The sequence below is a fragment of the Thermothelomyces thermophilus genome, chromosome 1 (genome assembly GCF_000226095.1).
Source record: "Thermothelomyces thermophilus ATCC 42464 chromosome 1, complete sequence".
Taxonomy (NCBI): Eukaryota; Fungi; Ascomycota; class Sordariomycetes; order Sordariales; family Chaetomiaceae; genus Thermothelomyces; species Thermothelomyces thermophilus.
In genome coordinates this window covers 10,470,663-10,492,817 of record NC_016472.1, presented here as the reverse complement: position 1 = coordinate 10,492,817, position 22,155 = coordinate 10,470,663, and the positions used below count along the sequence as shown (strand labels likewise).

The 22,155-nt window shown below is 49.9% G+C and overlaps 5 protein-coding genes across 5 annotated transcripts; 4 read left to right on the top strand and 1 right to left on the bottom strand.

Moving 5' to 3' along the window:
- The first annotated feature begins 7,450 nt into the window (after positions 1–7,450).
- On the top strand, positions 7,451–9,218 carry MYCTH_2299745 (uncharacterized protein). The gene has a single exon (XM_003660874.1). The coding sequence runs from the start codon at positions 7,608–7,610 to the stop codon at positions 8,955–8,957; it is 1,350 nt and encodes a 449-aa protein (XP_003660922.1). The 5' UTR covers positions 7,451–7,607; the 3' UTR covers positions 8,958–9,218.
- On the bottom strand, positions 9,219–10,560 carry MYCTH_2299743 (uncharacterized protein). Its single transcript, XM_003660873.1, has 2 exons — positions 10,377–10,560; positions 9,219–10,300 (listed from the first exon to the last, which is right to left on the bottom strand). Exons 1-2 carry the CDS (start codon positions 10,402–10,404, stop codon positions 9,480–9,482), a joined length of 849 nt encoding a protein of 282 aa, XP_003660921.1. The 5' UTR covers positions 10,405–10,560; the 3' UTR covers positions 9,219–9,479.
- Positions 10,561–10,705: 145 nt separating this feature from the next.
- Positions 10,706–12,934, top strand: MYCTH_2299742 (uncharacterized protein). Its single transcript, XM_003660872.1, has 3 exons — positions 10,706–11,156; positions 11,223–11,617; positions 11,680–12,934. Exons 1-3 carry the CDS (start codon positions 10,786–10,788, stop codon positions 12,765–12,767), a joined length of 1,854 nt encoding a protein of 617 aa, XP_003660920.1. The 5' UTR covers positions 10,706–10,785; the 3' UTR covers positions 12,768–12,934.
- A 1,323-nt stretch (positions 12,935–14,257) lies between these two features.
- MYCTH_2116379 (uncharacterized protein) lies at positions 14,258–16,161 on the top strand (the record flags this gene model as incomplete). The annotated part of the gene is made up of 4 exons (XM_003660871.1): positions 14,258–14,890; positions 15,173–15,481; positions 15,516–16,108; positions 16,146–16,161. 4 exons carry the CDS (start codon positions 14,258–14,260, stop codon positions 16,159–16,161), a joined length of 1,551 nt encoding a protein of 516 aa, XP_003660919.1.
- A 1,132-nt stretch (positions 16,162–17,293) lies between these two features.
- On the top strand, positions 17,294–20,301 carry MYCTH_2299739 (uncharacterized protein). Its single transcript, XM_003660870.1, has 3 exons — positions 17,294–17,793; positions 17,868–18,296; positions 18,429–20,301. The coding sequence occupies exons 1-3, from the start codon at positions 17,563–17,565 to the stop codon at positions 19,974–19,976; spliced, it is 2,208 nt and encodes a 735-aa protein (XP_003660918.1). The 5' UTR covers positions 17,294–17,562; the 3' UTR covers positions 19,977–20,301.
- The last annotated feature ends 1,854 nt before the right edge of the window (positions 20,302–22,155 follow it).

Here is a 22,155-nt window from a genome sequence, read left to right as displayed (position 1 = left end):
ATTCCTTGAATAACGGTGGTGTTGTTTCTGTCCGTTCTTCTGTATGATCCGTTTGTCGGCTTAAGGTATCTGCTTATACATTCTCTTTGCCCTTCTTGTAGCAGATCTCGAAGTTAAATTCCGTAAGGAATTCTACCTATTATATTTGTTGTCTATTAAGCTCCTTTGTTGTCGTAAAGTATCGTAGGTTCTTATAATCTATATATACCTATACTAGTTTAATTGTATCACTAAGGTATAGTCGCCATTCCTTGAAAGCTTCGATAATCGCAAGTAGTTCCTTGTCGTAGATCGGATAATTAAGACATAGTCTATCAAGCTTCTTTAAAAAGAAGGCTATAGGATATAGCTTTCCTTATCTATCTTATTATCCTAATTATCCTCTAATAGCATAGTCTGAAGCGTCCATTTCCACCTCAAATAGTTTCTTAGGATCTGGTAGTACTAGTACTAGGTCTTTAGTAATGGTGTCGCAGATCTATATAAATGCTTGCTTGTATTGCCCTTCCCATTAGAATTTAGCATTCTTCTTGGTAAGTTCGTATAAAGGTCGTATAATCGCTCTAAAGTTCCTAATAAACATTTGGTAAAAGTTTATAAATCTGATGAAGCTTCGTACTTCTGTGATTATCGTTAGTTATAGCTAATTCTTAATAGCTTTAACCTTAGAAGATTCTATCTAAATTTGTCTTAGGGATATTTTATACCCTAAAAACACTATTTTCCTAACGTGGAATTCGCTCTTTTCCTTGTTAACTAATAGTTTATATACGTGTAGCGTATCTAGTACTACTTTTACGTGCTTCTAGTGTTCGTCTATCGTCTTAGAGAAGATAAGTATATTGTCAAGATAATATACTGTAAATTTGTCGAGAAAGGGTCGGATAGCTTGATTAATCAGGGCTTAGAACGTTGCTAGCGTGTTTGTAAGTCCGAATGGCATGACGAGGTACTTGTAATGGCTATAGGGTATCCTAAAGGCCGTTTTCTACTCGTCGCCTTCTTTGATCCGTATATAGTTATAGGCCGATGGCAAGTCAAGACGTGTGAAATATTAGGCTCCTACTAACTGATCTTAGAGCCGTAAGATTAGTAGTAACAGGTATCGGTTTTTTATAGTCTATTCGTTAAGTTACTAATAGTCGATATATAACTATAGCTTTCTATCTTTCTTAGGTATAAATAGGATTAGGTAGCCTGCTAGCGATGTTAATAGGCAGATATACCCTCTTCGAAGGTTCTCCTCTAAATATCGCTTAAGTTCTTCGTTTTATATCTAGCTCGTATAGTAAATCTTGAAGAACTTTAGTCATACTTCTTCCTTAAGCTTAATCTTATAATCCTATAGGCTATATTCTAGTAGTCCTTCTAGATGTTTCGGTTCGAATGCTAGATATCCTTTGTATTCCTTCGGTACTTCCCTAGTCTTATCTCGTCTCTCGGTTTTCTAATAGTATACAAACTTGGTTCCATCTATAGCAATACTAGTAATTTCTCCTGTCTTGACCTACTACTCTAATTATAGTGCTCTACATTCATTAACAGAGAGAACAGCTATCGGCGGTTCGGCTCGTTCCTCCTATTATATTGTCGTTGTCGTTTTACCGCTTCTTCTAGAGTCTGTAGTAGTCTGTCTGCCATTGCTCGTCTCTTGCGGTAGATCTGTAGGACATGCCTTCCCTTAAGCATCGTCTACTCGTGATCCTTGCGTGCTCCCTATCTTGCTAGTCGAATATGACTCTATTTGGGGTTGTAGGTAGCTACCATTCTTCTAGCTAATGTCTAGGTTGTAATCTTCATACTATGGTAACCTTAATATTATATCTTTGTTATTGCCTATATTTACAATACTAAATATAACTACTATAGTCTTCCTTGCTATAGTGATATTAATTGGTTTAGTCTCTCTATATACCTATTATATCAGAAATAGTCCTTTGACTAGGCTATACTTCTGCTTCATTCTCTAGGGTATCTATAGCTAATTTATAAGCGTCGGCGAAATCAGGTTTATCTCTACTCTACTATCTACTAGTATAAGCATTTCATACTATTTCCATTATACTATTATCTATAGTCGCTTGTCGTACTGTTATCGTCTAAAGATTGTAGCGACTTCCTATATTTCTGCTAGGAGGTCCTGATATAGTGATCTCTTACAGCAGTTCCTCCTATACTATGCTACCACTTGCCACTATATAGGCGTTAATGGTTTTTAGGCCCCTCGAAGGGCCCTGACCTGTTTCCTAGGTCAGTACTAACCTCTTTAGTTATTCGGCTAGTAGTAGCTTTATCGATTATACTTATCTCTATAAGCCATTAGGTGCTTGTAGTTTCCTACCATTAGGTCCGTTTTACTTTCCATCGTATGTGCTATAGCTTTATCTAAAGCTCCCGAATTCGCAATTTCTTTTTATCCGCGTGATAAAGGCAATCGTTGCTCCAGCATAAGTCCCATATGTCTCGTCCCGTTCTATAGTGCCTAGGCTAGGCCTGTTTTGGAACTATCGTGATGCTTTCTAGACTCTGGTCTTCAATCTTCCAGAGTAATTCGGCCGCTCTGTTTCCTATATTGTAGACCTATTCCATAGGGCATAAGCTTCTATCCTCATTTTCTTGTCGGGTCAGCTAGTAGTTATTCTCGAATTTGTCGTGGAAGTGGTATTGGCATTTGTATACTATATACTAGAACTAGGGCACTTGTATATATGCCTCGTGTCAAGGGTATAGTTACGTGGCGTTGCCTAGGAGGTATTAGAATTCTCTCCCAAATCCTTCCTACTATACGTAGACTATAGGTACTCTAATGCTAAGGTAGGAGTATTTCTTCTAGTAGCTTTCCTACGTACGCTTGTCTTTTCCGTGGTTTACGTGTATAAACTAATATTCTAGGTTCTATATATCGTTACTAAGTTGCTAATCGTTAAAACACTTGGTATAGCTATCAGGTCTATCATATACTATAAGCTATTTTCCTTTAATGGTTTCTATAATATATCGAAGTTCCCTTGTCTTGTCCCTTATCTTGTCGCTCTACTAGGCAAGTTAAGTTAAACGTTCATCCTATTCGCATAGTTCTATATTAAGCCAGAAAACTTCGTTACAGTACCCTTTGATTCGTTCCTAGAGGAATAGAACATTAGGTCTAGGTCTTTCAGTTCCTTAGGTATCAGTTATCTATAATCTATCCTGCCTCTGTATAATCGTGAAACCCCACTATCTTAAGGCTAGGAGAGTCGAAATTGGTAGTACGTACTCTCCGGCCGTATCCCATTCGGCAAGACCTGTCTCTAGGTCCATAGTAACTAGTTCGGAGTATAGTACTTATCTATCTTCTCTATCGCCGTCATATCTAAAATTGTCCGTATTACTATCCTTATCTTTGTAGCTTGTAGCTATTATTTTGGTAATGTTCTTAGTGGTTTCGTTAATATCTACGATTTCTTTTCTAGGGACTGGCTTCTACTCTTTCTTTGGGCTTCGACATTCTCGCTTATAGTGCCCTTTCTTTCTATAGTTATAGCAGGTAACATTGGACTTATCTTTGGTCGTCTTCTTCTGGTCCTGCTTCTGCGCTATGTCTATATCTATAGCTCCGGGGTGTATCCTGTACAAGGTACTAGCGTATGTTCGTTTTTTCTTGTCGTTAGCTTTAACTATAGTTCTGTTCATTTGACCTCGTTTCTACTGCTCTTGTATATAGAGCCGATTATCAATTCTAATGGCCTATATAATGTATTTATCTAGAGTCTCAGGCTAATTATACTTATATAGCTTATCTTTAACCTTTTCCTTTAGGCCGTTATAGAACAATTATATTAATGCCTTGTCGTTAAGCTAAGACTTGAATATATCCTATCTAAACTATACAGTGTAGGAGGCTACTAACTTAGTCTATCAGAGATTGGCAAGTCTTTCTTATATATGAATTTTCTTGTCTTTGTCGCTAAAAACCTTCCGAAGCTCTTCTTTAAAACGGTTATAGGACCGAAAGACTACCTATATAAACGTGTCTTAATTATCTTTATCTTCCTTAGTAAGATAGTCATTCTATATAGGCTTAAACTATCTAAGTGCCTTGCCCTCTAGTCTTATAGCTATATAAAGGACTTTAGCTTTATCATCCAGGAACTTGTCATTATTAATCTAGAAATAGGATCGGAGGTTTGTTAGGAATCCTATAAGATCTTCCTTAGTTCCTTTATATTTGCTAGGTAGTTCGATCTTAATACGGCTTGCTTTGATAGCCTTAAGCGTCTCGATTTTAGTATAGGCCTCGTTAATTAATTTCTATAAATACTTTTTGCCGTTCTCGAGTTCCTTGATTCGAGCTTAAGTAGCCTTATCTCTCTAGTCTAACTCCTAGATCTGCTACTAGAGTTGACCAAGCTAAGCGAGCAGTTATTTGGCCGTAACGTTAGTAGCTATGTCGGTATCAAGGTCGAGGTTACCTCTATTCTAAACCATAATAGAACAAAGGGAGTAGTAATAATATATGACGAACCTAACTTAGACTTCTTCTGAAAGGGTTTAGACGAAGGTAGATTAGGCAGAACTAGTAAGCAGGTTATCTAAGGGATTCGGTAAAGCTAAAAGGTTTATAATAATATTAAAGTTATCTCTTATAGTAATTAGTAATACCTGGTATAAGTACTATGATTGTGATTATTACTATTGGTAAACTCCTAGAGTCTACCAAACGAGTGACTGGCTAGCTATATATATACGATTTGTTTGTCCCTCTTTAATAGTTATCACTAGCACCATTTCTCCTTTTACTCTGTAATTCCGTGTTATCGACGGTGACATGTTATTATTACTAGTGAAGACCTTAGTCTTGGCGGTGATAATCTTCTGATCGGTTTGTCAAGTGATTGGCTGTCGGAATGTCCCGTGTCCTGGCTGTAGCCTGCTAGGCCGTCTATATGCTTGTCTGTGACAATCTACCTTTGTCTGAACCCTTTTAGAAGAAGTCTGAGTTAGGTTCGTTATGAGGAGTAGTTATAGGATAAGGTAGCTATCCTTTACTTTGATAGCTAGGAAATATAGGATATACTAGTTAAGGCTAAGGTCTTATAAGGGTTACCCTTCTCCCCTATTCTATTTATCCTTTATATAGCCTCTCTTTATTAGGCTATTTACTAGGCTAGCCTTATAGTTAGTTTAATAGGCTTTGCTAATAATACTAACCTCCTAGCCTTTAGGAGGGCTAAGGAGGCCTATAATAGTTAGCTATAGAAGGCCTAGAAGGCCTACCTCTAGTAGGTAAAGACTTAGGGTATAGCTTTTACCCTAGAAAAGTATAAGCTTATCTACTTTAACAAGGGCCGGAAATAATAGTTATGACTACTAAAGCTTCTATAGCCTAGAAGGGGTACTACTACTATAGCCCCTTCGAAGTTAGCTAGATTCCTTAAGGTCTAGCTAGACTAGAGGCTGTAATAAGGCCCTTATTATATAAAGGTAGCTAAGAAGTCAGAAACCTAGGAGTTTACCCTAACTAGGCTTACTATAAAGACCTAGGGCCCTAGCCTCTTATAGGCCTACAAGGTCTATACTAAGTATATCTATAGCGCCCTAGCCTATAGGGCCTTAAACTACTATAAGCTTACTGAGCTAGGGGACAAGCTAGAAGGCGTTACTAGAGAGCTATTAAAGGCCTAATATAAAGCCCTTTAAATAGTTACTAAGGCCTATAAGGCTACCCCTATCTAGTGCCTTAAAATAGAAGCCTAGGTACCGCCCTTTAACCTCTATCTTAATAAGAGGCTAGCTAACTTCAAAGCCAAACTTAACTAGCTACTCCTATAGACTAGGGCAGGCCTAAGGGCCTCCTAGGTCCTTATAAGAGCTCTTATCTAATAGGCCTATAATAGGTTAAGCTAGAGGTTCTAGAAGAAAAGGGCTAGGGCAAGGGACTAGGAACTAAAGCCTATAGCCCTAGAAGTAATAGGGTCGATAGTCTAGTAATAGGTTTAGGAAGGTAATAAAGGGGGTTAACCCCCCCTATAGACCTTACAAAGGAAGCTATAGGCTATAGAACTAGCTATAGTAGCTAGCTAGAGTAACTATTAGAAGGCTAACTAAGCTAATAGGAGGATATAATATATATTAGATAAAGACCCCCTATACCTAGTTTTTATAAGGGAAGGCCTATAAAGGTATTAAGGCCTAATAAAGGCCTAGAGCTCGCTACTAATATAGGCCTATATAAGGGCTATTAGCCTCTATAACTTCCTATTTAGGGTTTAAGTCCTAGGGGTTAGTACCCCTTACTATACCTATAGCTAAGGGAAGGAAACTATAGAGTACCTAATTATATAGTGCCTAAACCTACTAAGAAGCCGAACATAGGAATCCTAGGAAATACAATCCTAAAGGGACCTAGACCTCGTTTTACGGGGTATAGGGGCCTATAACCATCGGTTAGCAAGGAGGGTTCTATAGTGGCTAATAGACCTAGGGAGGCTCCCAGAATACCGCCTCGTAAGGAGGCTAGACCGGGAGGGAAGGCCTCTATAGGGCTATTCTAGCTACTTCTCCTTTTCTTTGTAGTGTATTAGTACTCCGGATTAGGCGTTAGAGGTATAATAGAGGTTTTTATCCGGCCTATTAGGTATGGTTTCCTTTGTATATAACTAGAGAGGCTCTGGCATGCTTATTAGTATAACGGTGTAGGACTAATAATAATAATAATAATGTCCTTTCCTGCCCCTGCCTGTAGCAGAGTAAGTTATCTGGCAGAAAGCACATCTTGCTTGATTTCTGCCTCTACAGTCTTGCAAAGGGAGAAAGGGGAAAAAAAGAAAAGAAAAGAAAATAAGAGAACAAGCAAACATAAACAAATAAAAAATCAGTTGAAAAATAAGCACCACACTTGCCCACTGCTATTATGGATGATGCACTCGTCTGCGCGCCATTTCAATGGCGTCTTCAGACATGGTCCGTGGACCAAGTTTCTGGATGCCGGCGCGTTCTGCAGGATGCTCAAGTCATCCAGCCAAGTTAGAAATCCGGGCATGCACTCGAGTTACATTAGGTGGTGTCTCATCTTCATCTGTCGTGGTGCAGGATGGGAGCCTGAACAACAGTTCATATCTCCAATGTTCTCGGCCAAGTCAGCCGGCCAGGAACTGCAAGAGAGTCATGGGCGTTGATTATCTTGGCGTACCTGCGATGTGTCACTTCCTGGTTTTGGATGGGAAATGACTCAGTGAAGCAACCTCAATCTTGGTAAGGTAGTGTACAGTACCTATTGATGTTCGAACAAGGCAGGGGCAGCACGGAGCGGGAGCAAGGAAAAAACGGGATGGCGCTGTGCCGCTGCCATCAGTTGTAGCCGGCTGCCCCTCGCGCTTGTGGGGCGGCGCTCTGTTGCCCCGCGAAAGCTCAAGGGAGCAAGAAGGCCGCGCTGCAAGACACTCCCCCCACTTCAATCAAGCCCCTCGATCCCCCATCTGGTCGCCTGCAGAGAAACAGGCTCCGCGTCCTATTCCGAGAGGGAGCACCGGCTCCGCCGCGAATTCGAATCTGAACATTCGAATGCCCTTAAACGTAACTATCACTATACCACCAGCCAACTTTACATTAATTCTCCATTCGCAGCCATGGACCAGGACCAGTTTGGCGGCCGCACCGACGACGATCTATTCGCTGATGACATCGAGCCAGTGGAAGAAGAGACAGTCATCCTGTCCGAAACCGTCACCGTTCATGATGCTCCCGCAGCACCAAGTCCGGCACCTGCACCGGCTCCTGTCTCGCAACAGCCCGCTCCCACCGCGCCGGCTCAGCCGGTGAGGGGATCGTTAGCGCAATCCCGCCACAATCCGGGGCGACGCGGGGATAGCAAATCCCCTCGGCCACCGGGAAACAATAATGACAATAACAACAACAATAATAACAAGAATAATAACAACAAGAATAATAATAATCACAAGAGGACTTCGAAGTCCGGGAACGCGAACAACTCGCCGTCCGTCCAAGAATCCACGGCCACCTCAGCGCCAACTACAAACTCCAAACAACCCCCCACCGGCCCGCGCGAGCCCTCCGGCACAGCACCGGGAGCAAAAGCCAAGGGATCGACGGCATCCGCGTCGACAAACAACAACAACAACAACAACAACAATACCGCCTCGGCCATCTCCCAAGCCCGGCTCAACTCGGGGGCGAATCCGCGCCCGAAGCTCACGGAGGAGGAGCTGACGGAGCGCATGGAGAAGATGCGGCTGCTCGCGGCCGAGAAGACGCGGCGGTTCGAGGAGGCGCAGCGCGACGAGTCCGAGTTCGCGGCCGCGTACGCGCACGACATGGAGAAGGCGCTGGAGCGCCGCCGGGCCGCCGAGGAGGCGCGCCGCAAGCTCGAGGACGAGCGGGCCAAGAACCGGGAGCGCAAGCTCAAGGCCATGGCCGGCAAGGAAGGGGGCGGCTGGGACGCCGGCAAGGAGGACCTCGTCGGTCGCGAGGAAGACAGGAAGGGGGGGTTCAAGGGAGCCCATGGCGGAGTGAGGGGCGCCAGGTCCGCGGCCGGCCTCGGAGCGAGTCGGTTCGCCAGCGGCGGGGGCTTCGCGGATGAGGGCGGAGACTTTAACGGGTTCGGCTTGAGAGGGCGAGGCAGGGGCCGGGGTGGTGGACGGGGCAGGGGTGGGCGCGGAGGCGGGGGACGGACGCTGTTTGATGAACGCGAGGGTGAGAACGGGCGAGATCAGGCACGGCCGAACCCACCTGCTGCTGCTGCTGCTGCGGCGGCGGCGGCGGAGTCGTCTCCGCCGAAGAAGGCCGACCTGAAGCAGGAGGATTTCCCGCCTTTGCCGACATCAGCTGCCGCGGCGCCTAAGACGGTCGAGGCCGCATGGGTGTCCAAGCCCGATGTTGACCTTTCGATCGCATCGCCCGTAGGCAAGTGGGATGAGGAGGTGGCTGCTGATATCGCTGCCAAGCAAAACCCATCGTAGGAGAGGGAGTGCGAGGCTCAAAAGGCAGCCACTGGTCCATGGCGCATCCATCATCAAATAGCGAAGTGCAACGCTAGCCAAATCGGGGCTTGGCGGAGCAGGTTCGTCACGGTAATTGAGATGGCTCTATATATATATAGACACCAAACACAGCAGTGGACGAGGAAAAGGCGGACGGAAATGCTCGAATCAATGGCCACGGTTAGGCCAGGCTACCGGAGCGGCCCGCGGTGAACGACCTTTACGAGAGATAGTAACCCGGCACCCAGCGTAGCCTCTGTGCCCTTGATCATGAAAGTCAAACCCACATGACCCTGACCGATTCACGGGGTCTTTTTATTTAATGTGGAAATTCTTGCCTACCATACCGTGCTTGGTTAATAAAAACGAGAAGCAGAAGAACACCAAGAAAGAAGCTGGAAGCATTAGCCCGCCGTGATATCGTGCCATACCATATACCCCATAATATGCAACGCCAAAACGCCAGTGAATGCAAGTGTCCTACCGCTCCCTTTCCCGTTTCTACCAACCCCTCCTCGGCCCGCGCGGACGAAAGCCACCACTCCTGGACCCCCTGCCTTTCCACCCATCGCCATACCCGCCGGCGGGGCCCGTCGGGACGCCGCCCATATCCTCGTCTCCACCGCCGCCCATGGACATTGGCGGCCGTTGCCTCCCCTTCATCTCCTTGGGGAGCGCGTCGTAGGCCTTGCGCATCTGAGCAAAGCCCAAGTGCATCTTGCCAAAGAAGTGGTCGGCCAGGCGGCGGTCGTTGTCGAGGCGGCTCAGGTACGCTCCGCAGACGTCGCAGACCTGCAACTTCTGGTGGCCCGAGGGCCCGGACGTCTCGGACAGCGCCTTGAGCTCGCGCTCGCGCTCGGCCTTGGCCGCCTGCGCGTGGCGCACCTTGTAGTACTCGTCGTAGGCGCGCGCGACCTCGCCCGACTCGGCCAGGATCTCGACCTCGAGCAGGCCGTTGGCGATGGTCGAGCCCAGGTCCGAGATGGCCTTGAGCAGCGCGTTGGTCTGGCGGACCTCGTCGGGCGTCTTCTCGAGCCGGCGCTGGAGCGTGTCGATGTTGCGGTTGCACGCCTCGATGCGGTTCTGCAGGTCCCGCATGTAGTCGTACTCGAACCCGTACTTCTTCTTCTCGGCCTCGGACAGGTTTTCGTACTCGGCCTTGAGCGCCTCCGAGTGCACGCGCGGGCAAGGGCCCAGGTCGGCCTTGGTGTTGGTAAAGAGGTCGTGCGGGCAGGTACCGACGAGGTAAGAGCGGCAGACTTTGGGGTCGGTGAGCGGGAGCTGGGCGCTACGTGACGCCATGCCACCGCCCATAAGCTGCTCTGCGCAGAAGAAACCCGTGTTAGCACTCATCGCATTGTTGAGACGAGGAGGGATGAAAAAGAAAAAGGAGCGTACCAAGCAGCTTTCGTTGTTCGGCAGCCATTGTGCGAAAAAAAAAAACAGTTTGTGGGCTCTGATGAAGATGCTGGCAAGGGATACTCGATGTCGAGGTTTGTTCAACGTGTCAGTGGTGTGGGTTGAAAAGATGTCCGACAAGGTGCTTGGCTTCCTGGTTTAGAGTTGCGGGTCTGGAGATGGGAAATTTGGAGGTGACCGCCTGGCCTGGCGGAGCGAACAGCGTCGGCCGCGTTGCAAGGCTGCAGAGCGCGTTGGTGTGGGCCAAGCCGCCTCCCCAAAGCGCAGTGGCGGGTCCCCAGTTGGCCACCTTTATCCGGGACTGCCAAGACTTATCATCTTCGAACCTCTTGTCTCCCTCTCGCGGATCCCATGCGCCCAAATGGCCAAACGGCGCTGAGGAAGCAAGATGCGCCAATTCCTACCCTTCCTGTCGTTCCTTTGGGTTTTCCTTTTTTCCTTGAATGTCTTTCCTGCTTCGGCATCCTCCGACTACTATGAGCAACTGAACCTGCGGCCGCTGCCTCTGTCCTCGCTCCTTGCGAGCTTCAACTTCCGCTCCAACACGACCTTCTCCGAGTTCGAAAAGGGCAACTTCCGCTTCTTCCCGCGCTCGCTCGGTCAGATCCTGCAACATGCCGGCACGCGCGAGCTTCATCTGAGGTTTAGCTTGGGGCGATGGGATGCCGAAACTTGGGGCGCCAGGCCGTGGAACGGCGCGCGTGAGGGCGGCACTGGTGTCGAACTCTGGGCGTGGCTCGAGGCTGACGCGGACGAGGAGTAGGGCACTCTAGTTTGATTCCCGACCATCGACACTGCCGCTTACTGACAACAATTGACTCGCAGAGCGGACCGCAAATGGCGAATCCTCACAAACGCCCTGTCGGGGCTATTCTGTGCCTCGCTCAATTTCATCGACGAAACCCGGACGACACGCCCCGTAATGTCCTTCCAACCCGAAGGCGACCATCCTACGGACAGTGATATGCATCTCCTCTACGGCGTGCTGCCTCACGAGGTGGTCTGTACCGAAAACCTTACCCCGTTCCTGAAGCTCCTGCCATGCAAGGGCAAAGCCGGGATCGCCACGCTGCTCGACGGCCACAAGCTGTTTGACGCTTCGTGGCAAACCATGGCCATCGATGTCCGCCCAGTTTGCCCCCCCGGCGATGAATGCGTTCTACAGATCGAGCAAACTATTGACATGGTCCTTGACATCGAACGGTCCAAGCGGCCGAGGGGTACGTCGTTCTCCAGGCAGGGCCACCCCGCCATCTCCGCTGTCGACTAACAGAGCTTCAAGACAATCCTATTCCCAGACCCCCGCCAGCCGATCAGCTGCCTTGCAACACTTCGAAGCCCTACCACTCTCATGACACATGCTTTCCCATGGACCACACCAACCAGGAGTGGTCACTCGCCCAGATCTTCGGCAAGCCCGTGAAAGGAACCTGCCCTCTTGCAGACCCGGCCGTACCTCCGGTGTGCCTCCAGGTTCCCCACTCTCGCACTGTCTTTGTCACCCAGGACGTTTCCGAGAAAAAGAACCCCGACCAAGTTTCGCGCTGCTTTCACGTCTCGCCGCCCGAGACCGAGCTGGAGTTGATGCTCCCCCGCCTCGAGGATGGCGCCTCAGCCGGCATCCTGACACCGGAGACTCCACTTCTTTATGCCGAACGCAGCTTCACCGGCTACGGCCAGGAGCGCGGCGGCGTGCAGACTATTCTGCGCAACCCAAGTCCCGACACCGAGGTCGAATTCATCTACATGGAAACACTCCCCTGGTTTATGCGTATTTACCTGCACACCATGGAAGCGCGCGTAGCCGGCACATCCTCATCGCCGTCTTCGTCTCGTAATGACAACAATATTAGCAAAAATGATAGCGCCACAGACCGAAACAATGACGACATTAACAAGTCGCTGATCCAACAAGTTTACTACCGCCCGGCCCTTGACCGCGCCCGCGGTACCCAGCTCGAAGTGCGTATGCGCGTGCCCGCGGCCTCGACCGTGTCCCTCACGTACGACTTTGAAAAGTCCATCCTGCGGTATACCGAGTACCCGCCGGACGCGAACCGCGGGTTTGACGTGGCCGCCGCCGTCATCACCATCCTCGACCGCGGGGCGGAAGGGAATACGGCGGCCCGGGCGGCGTACAACCTCAGAACCACGTCGCTGCTCTGCAGCCTGCCCACGCCCGACTTCAGCATGCCGTACAACGTCATCATCTTTACCTCGACGGCCATCGCCCTGGCGTTTGGCGGCATGTTCAATATTCTTGTGAGGCGGTTTGTGGCGGCCGATGAGGGGCCGGAGGCCGGGCTGGCGGTCCTGGTGGGGAGGATAAAGACGAAGTTGAGAGGGGCGGTCAAGGGAGTAAAGAGCTGATATCGGAACCAGCTCGCAGGGATTCTGGACTTGTGTACGTCTTGCTCATCGCATCATTATCATTTGTCATCATCATCATCATTGCATCCAATCTATACTGCTTCTGTTTGCTTCTCTACGCGAGGCTTTCCATTGGGAACGGGACAGGACTTTATGGTTTTGCAGCATCTCGCCGCCGTCCTTGGCTCTCCCCATGAGGGGGTCACCGGTTTTGTGGGAAGGGCTACTGCGTGAGCATGCACCCCTGTGTCGAAAGGATCTGGGTGATCTTGATCGTCAACGTTAATTGGGTGATAACGCAAGAGAGCCAGTCAGCTACCCACCTTGGTCGGTATCATCCAACATTGACGTAACCCACAGAAGAGGTAAGAGGACCCTTGATGATCGCCTTCGATGATCTGCACGATGACTCCCGAGCTGCCGAGTTCGGGGAACGGCGATCTTGAGCTAGCAGTAACCGGCACGGTTTAGCTAGTGGAGCTCCGTGCAAGATAAGGGCGAGATAAGTGTGGTTCAGCATGGTCGATCACGGTTCCACGCCCAGAATTGGGTCGAGGCGAACATTGTATGTACATATCTCAGCTGGGCCCACCTAATTATTTATTATCATTCTGCCTGACCGTCCAGGTCTGCAGGTGTATGCATGTACATACATACCGATTCCTCCGTACTTCAAGCTTGTGAAGAATGCCCCCGAAGCATCCACAGCGGCACTGGCGTCAAAAAGATTATCTTTGGGTCCAGCAAGAGCTTCGATTTTGTGGACTACAATGATGTCGTTGAAAATCTTTGATCTGTTGCAGTGGGTGGCTGATTCGGGTCGACCTAGTCACATCCCATTCGACAATCTCTTCGTCAGGAATTGTGTCTGTAACGTCAGTTGTATCTGTCCGTTCAAGTAATTACCTTAGAGACGGTGTCCAGGGCTGGAATGACATACCAGGTGAAAGAAATTCATCTGTGTTGCTGGAGGTTGAATTGTGTAATTAGGTATTTTCACGCTCTAGTCCTCTCTCCTAACTAGGCCTTGCATGTGAGAAGAACGCAGTGGTTAATTAGAGAATATTCCCCATATTCAATCCCCCATTCCGCGTTCGAGTCCGGCCTTGCTTCATACCTTAATTTACTTCCCAGCTGGGCCTTGCGCTGTTGAATTTGGACTACGCCTTTTCTTCCCCTGCCTGAGCCGTGTGTCACAAAGTTTAAGGTTCTTGCCCACCAGCTGAAGGTACCCCCGTCGGATTGATTCGCATTTGATGGATCGGATTAGTTAGCGGCCGAGCCAGGCAGCCATCCCGCACTTTCCAGTCCTCACGCATTTCATTGCCAGTGGCACCCACCTTACTTAAGGTAATTACCCCGGCTTCTTCTGCTCTCGGTTCTTCATCGCGAAAACTAAACGGGACGCGAAATTGAACAGTCGACAGCCAACTGCCACCAATCCTTTCGAATCAACCGTGACGGCGGCCAACAGCCATCGGCCCCCAACGATGATGCGAGGCATCGAGGAGCAGCCGCCCCGGCCACCGACTCTGCTACGGCTGCCTCCTCACGTACGCCATCGCATATATCTTCACATAGGCATAGCCCGCCGTGATGGGCGCCCAAACACGTATTACTTAGATGGCCGCAAGGAGTCGCGAATATTCGTGTCGGCCTTTGACCCGCCCCCGACGCGCAACTTCGCCGGCTTACTCCGGTCCTGCCGCGACCTGTACACCGAAGCCGCTACCCTGCTGTATTCTACCAACCAATTCGTTATCTACGCTTACAAGGCCTCCCTCGAGCCCCTTCAATCCCTGTCGCCAACGGCCATCGCCTCCTTGACGAGTCTCAAGATCGTTCTCAACGAGTGCTCGTGCCATTATCCGGTCGACTCGAAGGACTACCCGCCGCTTTGCTGTTGCGACGACGTCGAGCATGAGCCGCACGCCAATAGTATCCGCGACCAGTGCGCCAAGTACCACGGGAGTGTGCACCGTCGACCGCTGCTCGATCCCGTCTCGTCGGGTATAGACTCGACTTCATCTAAGCTAGCAGCCCAAGCCCTACTGACTAGCTGGTACAACGCTGCGGTCCACTTGTCGTCCCACGTTCGCCCCGGACGTCTGGCGCTCTCGTTAGTCTGCGATATCAACCATCAGCACGAGTATGCGCTGGAGGCTGGCCAGCTAGCCATCGCCCCGCTTGCCCTCTTCCCGCCCCTCAAAGACTGCCGTGTGCGGCTTTGCAAACAATGGGACCGCGCACTCCAGCGGCTGGCCGAAAGCGCTGTCCTAAAAGCCTGCCCTAAGCCGTCACCTCTTCGCCTTGCACCTGCCAAGGCACCGTCGGCTCTAGTAAACCTGCCGCGCGAGCTGCGACTTCTTATTCTCGAGTATACAGACCTGGTAACCCCCTGGAAGGAGGTCACGTGGTGCAGGAGATATCGCCGCTACCAAGTATGCCGCCCGCCTTGTCTAGCTTCCGAGGGTGGATGTCAGCCTCACATTCATCACGGTTGCCGGCTGAGCCAATGCCTTCGCGTCGACCCCTCGGGCCGGCCACCACCGTCCCCAGGCTGCTTTTGCCGTCGCCGACACGCTGCCTTCTCCTTCACCTGCAACTGCTGGGCTCCACCAACCAGCCTCTTTCTCGTCTGCCGCGCCTTATACCGCGATGCCCAGCTTGTCTTCTTCTCGCGTAACCATTTCATTGTTCACGATGTCCAGGGCGTGGCCGTTCTGGGCCCTGGACTCCACAATCCAGCAAGACAAACCACGGGACCCGGAAACCGCCAGCACCAAGGAGTACTACCCATACGAGCGTCTCGCTGCATCGCATTTCCTCCGAGATGTCGTCCCTGCCGACTGTCTCGCCCACCTCCGCTTCCTCGAGCTTGTCTTCCCGCCCTACATGCCGCGTGACTGGCCCGTTGGTGAACACCCCGCCATAGTGGACTGGCGCGACACGGTTAATTGGCTGCGTGGTAAGATCGACGCACCGGCGCTTACCATGCGTGTCGTCTTCGCCGACTTCCTTTACAACCCGGCGGCACGCCGCGATCGGACGACCAAGGACGAGGGGCTGCAGATTGTGAGAGGCTACATGCACATCACGCAAGCTTTGAAGCCCCTGGTCAAGCACGACGGTCTGGCCTCGCTATTCGTACAGGCGGCATTTCCCTGGTCATGGGCACGGAACGCCATCCGACAGGGGCTACATCCGGACGACTGGTGGAGCCAGCGGCTGGCCGAGGAGGAGCAACGGCTAAAGGAGCACTTGGAACGTATACCAGGCTGTGAGGCGATTGTCAATTCACGCAACAAACCTGAGCCGAGAAGGAGCGCTTGGCAGACCTGGTATGATGTAGACTGGTATTCTTAACTGGTGACCCAGCGTCTTCCCACTCTAGGTCAGCCCGCGTCATCTGTAGAGCTAGGGGATGCTACCTCAAGGGATTCTTAGAGGAGAAGCAACCCCCTCTGCTAGCAAGGCTTTGCCAAACGAGATTCGCTTCGAAGGCTGCGCGGACTGCTCATGTGATGAACCGCACTGCAGTCAGGACCAGGCGCCTGACCATCGAGGACACAGTAATTGCGGAAATTGGCAAGGCCTTGGTGTCGTGTCAGTGTCTAAATTGCCGATGTTCTATCTGCCGGGTATACGTCCTCCACTTGCCGATGCCACAACAAGGGGTCACTCAGACACCCTCGCTAGTCTGGGCAGGATGTAGAGATGGCCCGAGTTCGCACGCGTCAACCCCGATGCCCATGTACCCCAGAAGATACTTTGAGTTGCGGCGCCCCAGAAAATGCAACCCATCCTTGGTCGTTGTAGGTAATCCCTTCACTTCGGTATCAAGGCTTCAAGAGACCGACACTTCGGTCTCAAGGAACCGAGAAGAGCGAAGACTTTTTTTAGGGCACCCTTAGGCATCCCTAAGAAAGTGGATGTTCTGTTAAATCCTCGCTTTCAACTCATCCCCCTTAACCTTCTGATTAATTGCTTGCAGTGTCTTGGAAAACCCCAATCATAATAATTACTGCATCTCCCCTGCTGGCACTGATGAAAGTGTGCAGCGAGCGGGTGAGAGAGATCAGTTGTCACGTTTCTTGATTCTAATGTTTGCATCGAGCTTGCACCTGCATCATCAGCATTCCCCATTCTGCGATTCCAACATGTGATAATTATTCCGGAGAGCGAGTAGTGCTATTTGCTGGCGTCCTTCACTCTTGCACGCGTTTTGGGTATGCAATTATTGTATGTACATAACTGCCAGGAACGCTTGGTTCGCTAATAAGGTCACAGCTTCGGGCAAGAACCTCCGGAAGGGGCGACAAAAGGAAACGCAACAGAGAAGAAAAAAAAAAGAAGAAATCCCTGGATCAAGGGCAGAGGCGACGTCGTGTTCCTCCACTATTCTGTAATTAATCATCAATGCCTTGGTTGGCTGCGATTGGGGTTGGCGCGGATGCAAAGGGAAAAGATGGCCCGACGGAACCCGGAGGCTAGCTGGCAAGCACTCTAACAAGCCGAGCTTCGTGCAGCCACCAACTTCTGGGCCGTGACATCACCATCTCAACTCTGTTCCCTGTCGCGCGTGTTGCTCTCCCCCGCAGCGTGTCTTCGATCGAAGTGATTTCCCTCGATTACCTGACGTCACGACGACGAAGCAACAAACCGCGGACGCAAAATGGAGGGCTGCCGCTTCATGAGAATGGTTATAATATCCAACCCCCCCCCCCCCCCCCGACCTGCCAATCGAGACCATACCATCCTCGACTAGGTTTCCTGTCACCGATCCAAAGCAACAATGTCCGGCCTGGTACCCGAATCCGTGCAGAAAGTGGCGCACGCCGCCCTCGGCTCCCGCGAGGGCGACAAGCTCAAGGACCTCGCCCACGACACCAAGGATACAACCAACAAGGACCGCCTGACAACGGATTATGGCGTCAAACAGGGCACGGCCGATGACTGGCTGAAGGTGGTCAGCAAGGACAAGACAGGCCCTATGCTCCTCGAGGACCCCTTTGCCCGCGAAAGGGTGCGTTTATTGCTAGAGTTTCCGCTTTGGATCAAAGTTTAAGCATTCATCGGGATGACTGACTCCCTTCCTAGATCATGAGATTCGATCATGAGAGAATCCCAGAGCGGGTGGTTCACGCCCGGGGATCTGGCGCCTTCGGCAAGTTCAGGGTGTTTGAGAGCGCCGAAGACCTCACCTTCGCCCCCGTCCTGACCGACACGTCGCGCGAGACCCCCGTCTTTGTCCGCTTCTCCACCGTTGTTGGGAGCAGGGGGAGTGCCGACACGGTGCGCGACGTCCGCGGCTTTGCCGTCAAGTTCTACACCGACGAGGGCAACTGGGACATTGTCGGCAACAACATTCCCGTCTTCTTCATCCAGGACGCCATCAAGTTCCCCGACGTCATCCACGCCGTCAAGCCCGAGCCGCACAACGAGGTGCCCCAGGCCCAGACAGCGCACAACAACTTTTGGGACTTCGAGTTCAACCACACCGAGTCTACACACATGTTTATGTGGGCGGTACGTAATCGTTCGTTTTTTTATTTTATCTTATTTTCACCATGAACAACGATCGGATGGCCCCCATAATACACTGAGAGGTCGGACTTCGTGTGATTGCTGGACAGCGGCTGACTTGGACACGGTTCTAAGATGAGCGACCGGGCCATCCCTCGCTCATTCCGCATGATGCAAGGCTTCGGCGTCAACACCTTCACGCTGATCAACGCCAAGGGTGAGCGCCATTTTGTCAAGTTCACCTGGACTCCGGAGCTCGGCGTCCACTCGCTCGTGTGGGACGAGGCGCTCAAGCTCGCCGGCCAGGACCCCGATTTCCACCGCAAGGACTTGTGGGAGGCCATCGCGAACGGCGTGTATCCCAAGTGGAAGTTCGGTATCCAGGCGATCCCCGAGGCGGACGAGCACAAGTTCGACTTTGACATTCTCGACGCTACCAAGGTCTGGCCCGAGGATCTGGTGCCGACCCGCTACATCGGCGAGATGGAGCTGAACCGCAACCCGGACGAGTTCTTCACCCAGGTCGAGCAGATCGCCTTCTGTACCAGCCACATCGTCCCCGGCATCGGCTTCTCGGACGACCCCCTGCTCCAGGGTCGCAACTTCAGCTACTTCGACACCCAGATCTCGCGCCTGGGCATCAACTTCCAGGAGCTTCCCATCAACCGGCCGATCTGCCCAGTCATGAACTTCAACCGCGACGGCGCCCTCCGCCACACCATCACCCGCGGCACCGTCAACTACTGGCCCAACCGCTTCGAGGTCTGCCCTCCGGCGAGCAAGGAGGAGGGCGCCTACGTCGAGTACGCGCAAAAGATCGCGGGCATCAAGGCGCGTATGCGCAGTGACAAGTTCAAGGACCACTTCAGCCAGGCCCAGCTCTTCTGGAACAGCATGTCGGCCGTTGAGAAGCGGCACATCATCAACGCCTTCGCCTTCGAGCTCGACCACTGCGAGGACCCGGTCGTCTTTGGGCGCATGGTCCAGCGCCTCGCCGACATCGACCTCAACCTCGCCGAGACGGTGGCCGAGCTGGTCGGCGGCGAGGCGCCCAAGCAGGGCCGGCCCAACCACGGCCGCCGCGCCCGGGCGCTCAGCCAGACCGAGTTCCCGGGCTCCGCTCCGACCATCGCCTCGCGCCGCGTCGCCATCCTCATCGCCGACGGATACGACCACGTGGCCTACTCCGCCGCCTACGCCGCCCTCTCGTCCGCCCTCGCCGTGCCCCTCGTCGTCGGCACCAAGCGCAGCAAGGTGACGGCCGCCAACGGCAGCTCGACGCAGCCGCACCACCACCTCGAGGGCTTCCGCTCCACCATGGTTGACGCCGTCTTCATCCCCGGCGGCGCCAAGTCGGTCGAGGCCCTCGCCAAGAACGGCCGCGCCCTGCACTGGATCCGCGAGGCGTTTGGCCACCTCAAGACTATCGGCGCCACCGGCGAGGCCGTAGACCTCGTCCAGGGGGCCATCGCCCTGCCCAGCGTCTCGGTCTCGAGCTCGGGCGACGCGCACGAGAGCTACGGCATCGTCACCCTCAAGGACCTCCGGCCCGAGAGCCTGACCGAGGCCGTCACCATCGCCAAGGGCTCCGCCGGGTTCATGGAGAAGTTCTTTTACGGCATCTCGCAGCATCGCTGCTGGGACAGGGAGCTGGATGGTCTGAACACTCTGGTTGCGTATTGAACGAATGAACAAACAGTTAATGAGGCAGGGAAGAGGGGGGAGGGCGGCGCATTACTACTACTTCCTGTCGTGATGATATGGTTTTCTTTCCTTTTCCCAAGTCATTTTGATTGTGAGAATGGATTGTATGTATGTATGTACAGTACCTGTTTATGTTCCAGTGTCTGGGTAATGATTAATTAGTTGGGGTACGAAGCTCGGCTCTTGTACTTCTTCCATTCTGACCCTACCTTGCTCGCTGCTTTGTTACTTTGTGTGGCCAGCGACTTGCCCATAGTCATAACACGCTCACCTGTCTTTGTTGTTCTTTCTCTGGGTCATCACGGGCGACCTGCGTCGCCCTTTGATGAGTTCTCACTTGCTTGTCGGTGGATACTGCCGATCGTTGCTCGGCTGCTTGCTGCCGATGTCCCCGAGGCAGCATAAGGCTAAATATAGCCAAGACATGGTAAGTTATTGTCGGAAGCTGTAGAGCTTCCAAACGTATTAGCCACGCGTTTGCCACAGCTATATAAGGCTGTTCAACGCTTTGACCAGTTCCTTTGTCTATAAATATCAGTCGTTTTGTCTCCTTTGTAGATAGTTCAACAAGGCACTATCTCCTTCGTATAGCTACCTACTATAGACTGCTTTCAACGCTCCCAGAGCTCCTACTACGTTCGGCAGTTATAAGCCTAACGCCTTAACTGCTCCTCTACCGACGTATCTTTAATATTAGTAGTAGCTTCTTCTATTACAAACTCTCTTACCTTACTTTAATATACTTTTGATAATACGTCTATTATATCTAAGATCCTAGTTAAGACTTTTATATGCCTTATAGGGCCTAGTTCCTAGAACTTATAGTATATTAAACTATAATCGTAGGCTAAATTTGCTAGTATATAGGGATTTGTTAACCTTAATAGTGACTATAAGCTAGATCTAGAAGTTCTATAGCGCTTAACTTGTAAGTAAGCTAGAGATAACCTTATCCTAGCTTCCTAGGAGCAACTCTTAGAAGGATTATTACCCTTAATATCTATAGATTTAATACCTTCTAATATAGCCGTTATAGCTAAATTTATATAACTATAAGACTCCTTTTATAAAGATATTATATATACCATGGATATTAGTAAGCAGATAAGATAACTATAATACTAGCTAGTATATATTATGGATCCTAAGCTCTATAAAGCTATAAAAGTGTATAGGAAGAAGGATATTAACCTTATTAGAGGGATTATCTAGGCGCTTTATTCTATACTTATACTATCTATTATAATACTTTATATAATGGTTACTATATAATATATAACTAGTCTTAATATAGCTAAGTATTTAGGAGTTAATCTATAGTGTTAGATTTATAACTTTAATATTGCTTTCTAGCAAGCTATCTAATATGATATCCTGGAAGTATAGGGCGTATAAGGACTTTACGCCTTTCTTAATGCTATCGCTATATATATCTTATTAACCTAGGTAGCGAACAAGAGGATAAAAATCGAGCTTGCTAATGGAATAGGATAGCTACTTCTAGAGCTCAATACCCTTGTTATAATAGCTAAGATCTTAATTAATAACGATATATAACCTAGAGTCTCTTAGAAGTATAGAATCTTCTCGATAACTTATATACTAATACTTCCTATAGCTTAAAAGAGTAGTAAGAAGAGAGGTAGAGACTTGTATAGAGACTCTTATAATGGTTAGTAGTATAATATAAGATATCCCTATAAGTGTCTAAGATATCTATAGGATCTAGTAGACTACTATATATTTAAGCAAGCTATCTATAGTAATAAGTAACGCTTATACCTTTCCGACAAGGAGTGTAAGAGGATTTGCTAGAAGCTTAATAAGCTAAAGTAAGCTAGACTAAAAAATTAACTTATTACTAAGTAGGGGGAGCTATCTTATTCTAGGTAGTTAAGGGTAAGATACTCTAGTTCCCTTAATACGTTAATTATTAGCCCTTAACTACTTAGTAAGCTCTTAACTTACTATAGGGCGTTTAATATAATCGCTCTATAGCGTTATCCCCTTTCGGAAAGCACTCTATTAGACTTATATAGTATAACCTACTTAGTTAACGATAAGAAGTTCCTTTTACCTAGGATATTTATTAAGGTAGAAGATCCTAAGTTCGTTAAAGTAGGTATAATAACCTTTCCCATTAATAGGAGGGGTACTT

What these genes read in the sequence shown, in the direction of transcription:
- MYCTH_2299745 (XM_003660874.1), top strand. Translation starts at nt 7,608, where the DNA reads ATGGACCAGGACCAGTTTGGCGGCCGCACCGACGACGATCTATTCGCT.
- MYCTH_2299743 (XM_003660873.1), bottom strand. Translation starts at nt 10,404, where the DNA reads ATGGCTGCCGAACAACGAAAGCTGCTTG. An exon ending in CGAACAACGAAAGCTGCTTG is followed by an intron (nt 10,301 to 10,376) that starts GTACGCTCCTTT and finishes TCTTCTGCGCAG; the next exon opens with AGCAGCTTATGGGCGGTGGC.
- MYCTH_2299742 (XM_003660872.1), top strand. Translation starts at nt 10,786, where the DNA reads ATGCGCCAATTCCTACCCTTCCTGTCGTTCCTTTGGGTTTTCCTTTTT. An exon ending in GAGGCTGACGCGGACGAGGA is followed by an intron (nt 11,157 to 11,222) that starts GTAGGGCACTCT and finishes ATTGACTCGCAG; the next exon opens with AGCGGACCGCAAATGGCGAA. An exon ending in ACGGTCCAAGCGGCCGAGGG is followed by an intron (nt 11,618 to 11,679) that starts GTACGTCGTTCT and finishes CAGAGCTTCAAG; the next exon opens with ACAATCCTATTCCCAGACCC.
- MYCTH_2299739 (XM_003660870.1), top strand. Translation starts at nt 17,563, where the DNA reads ATGTCCGGCCTGGTACCCGAATCCGTGCAGAAAGTGGCGCACGCCGCC. An exon ending in ACCCCTTTGCCCGCGAAAGG is followed by an intron (nt 17,794 to 17,867) that starts GTGCGTTTATTG and finishes CTCCCTTCCTAG; the next exon opens with ATCATGAGATTCGATCATGA. An exon ending in CACACATGTTTATGTGGGCG is followed by an intron (nt 18,297 to 18,428) that starts GTACGTAATCGT and finishes CACGGTTCTAAG; the next exon opens with ATGAGCGACCGGGCCATCCC.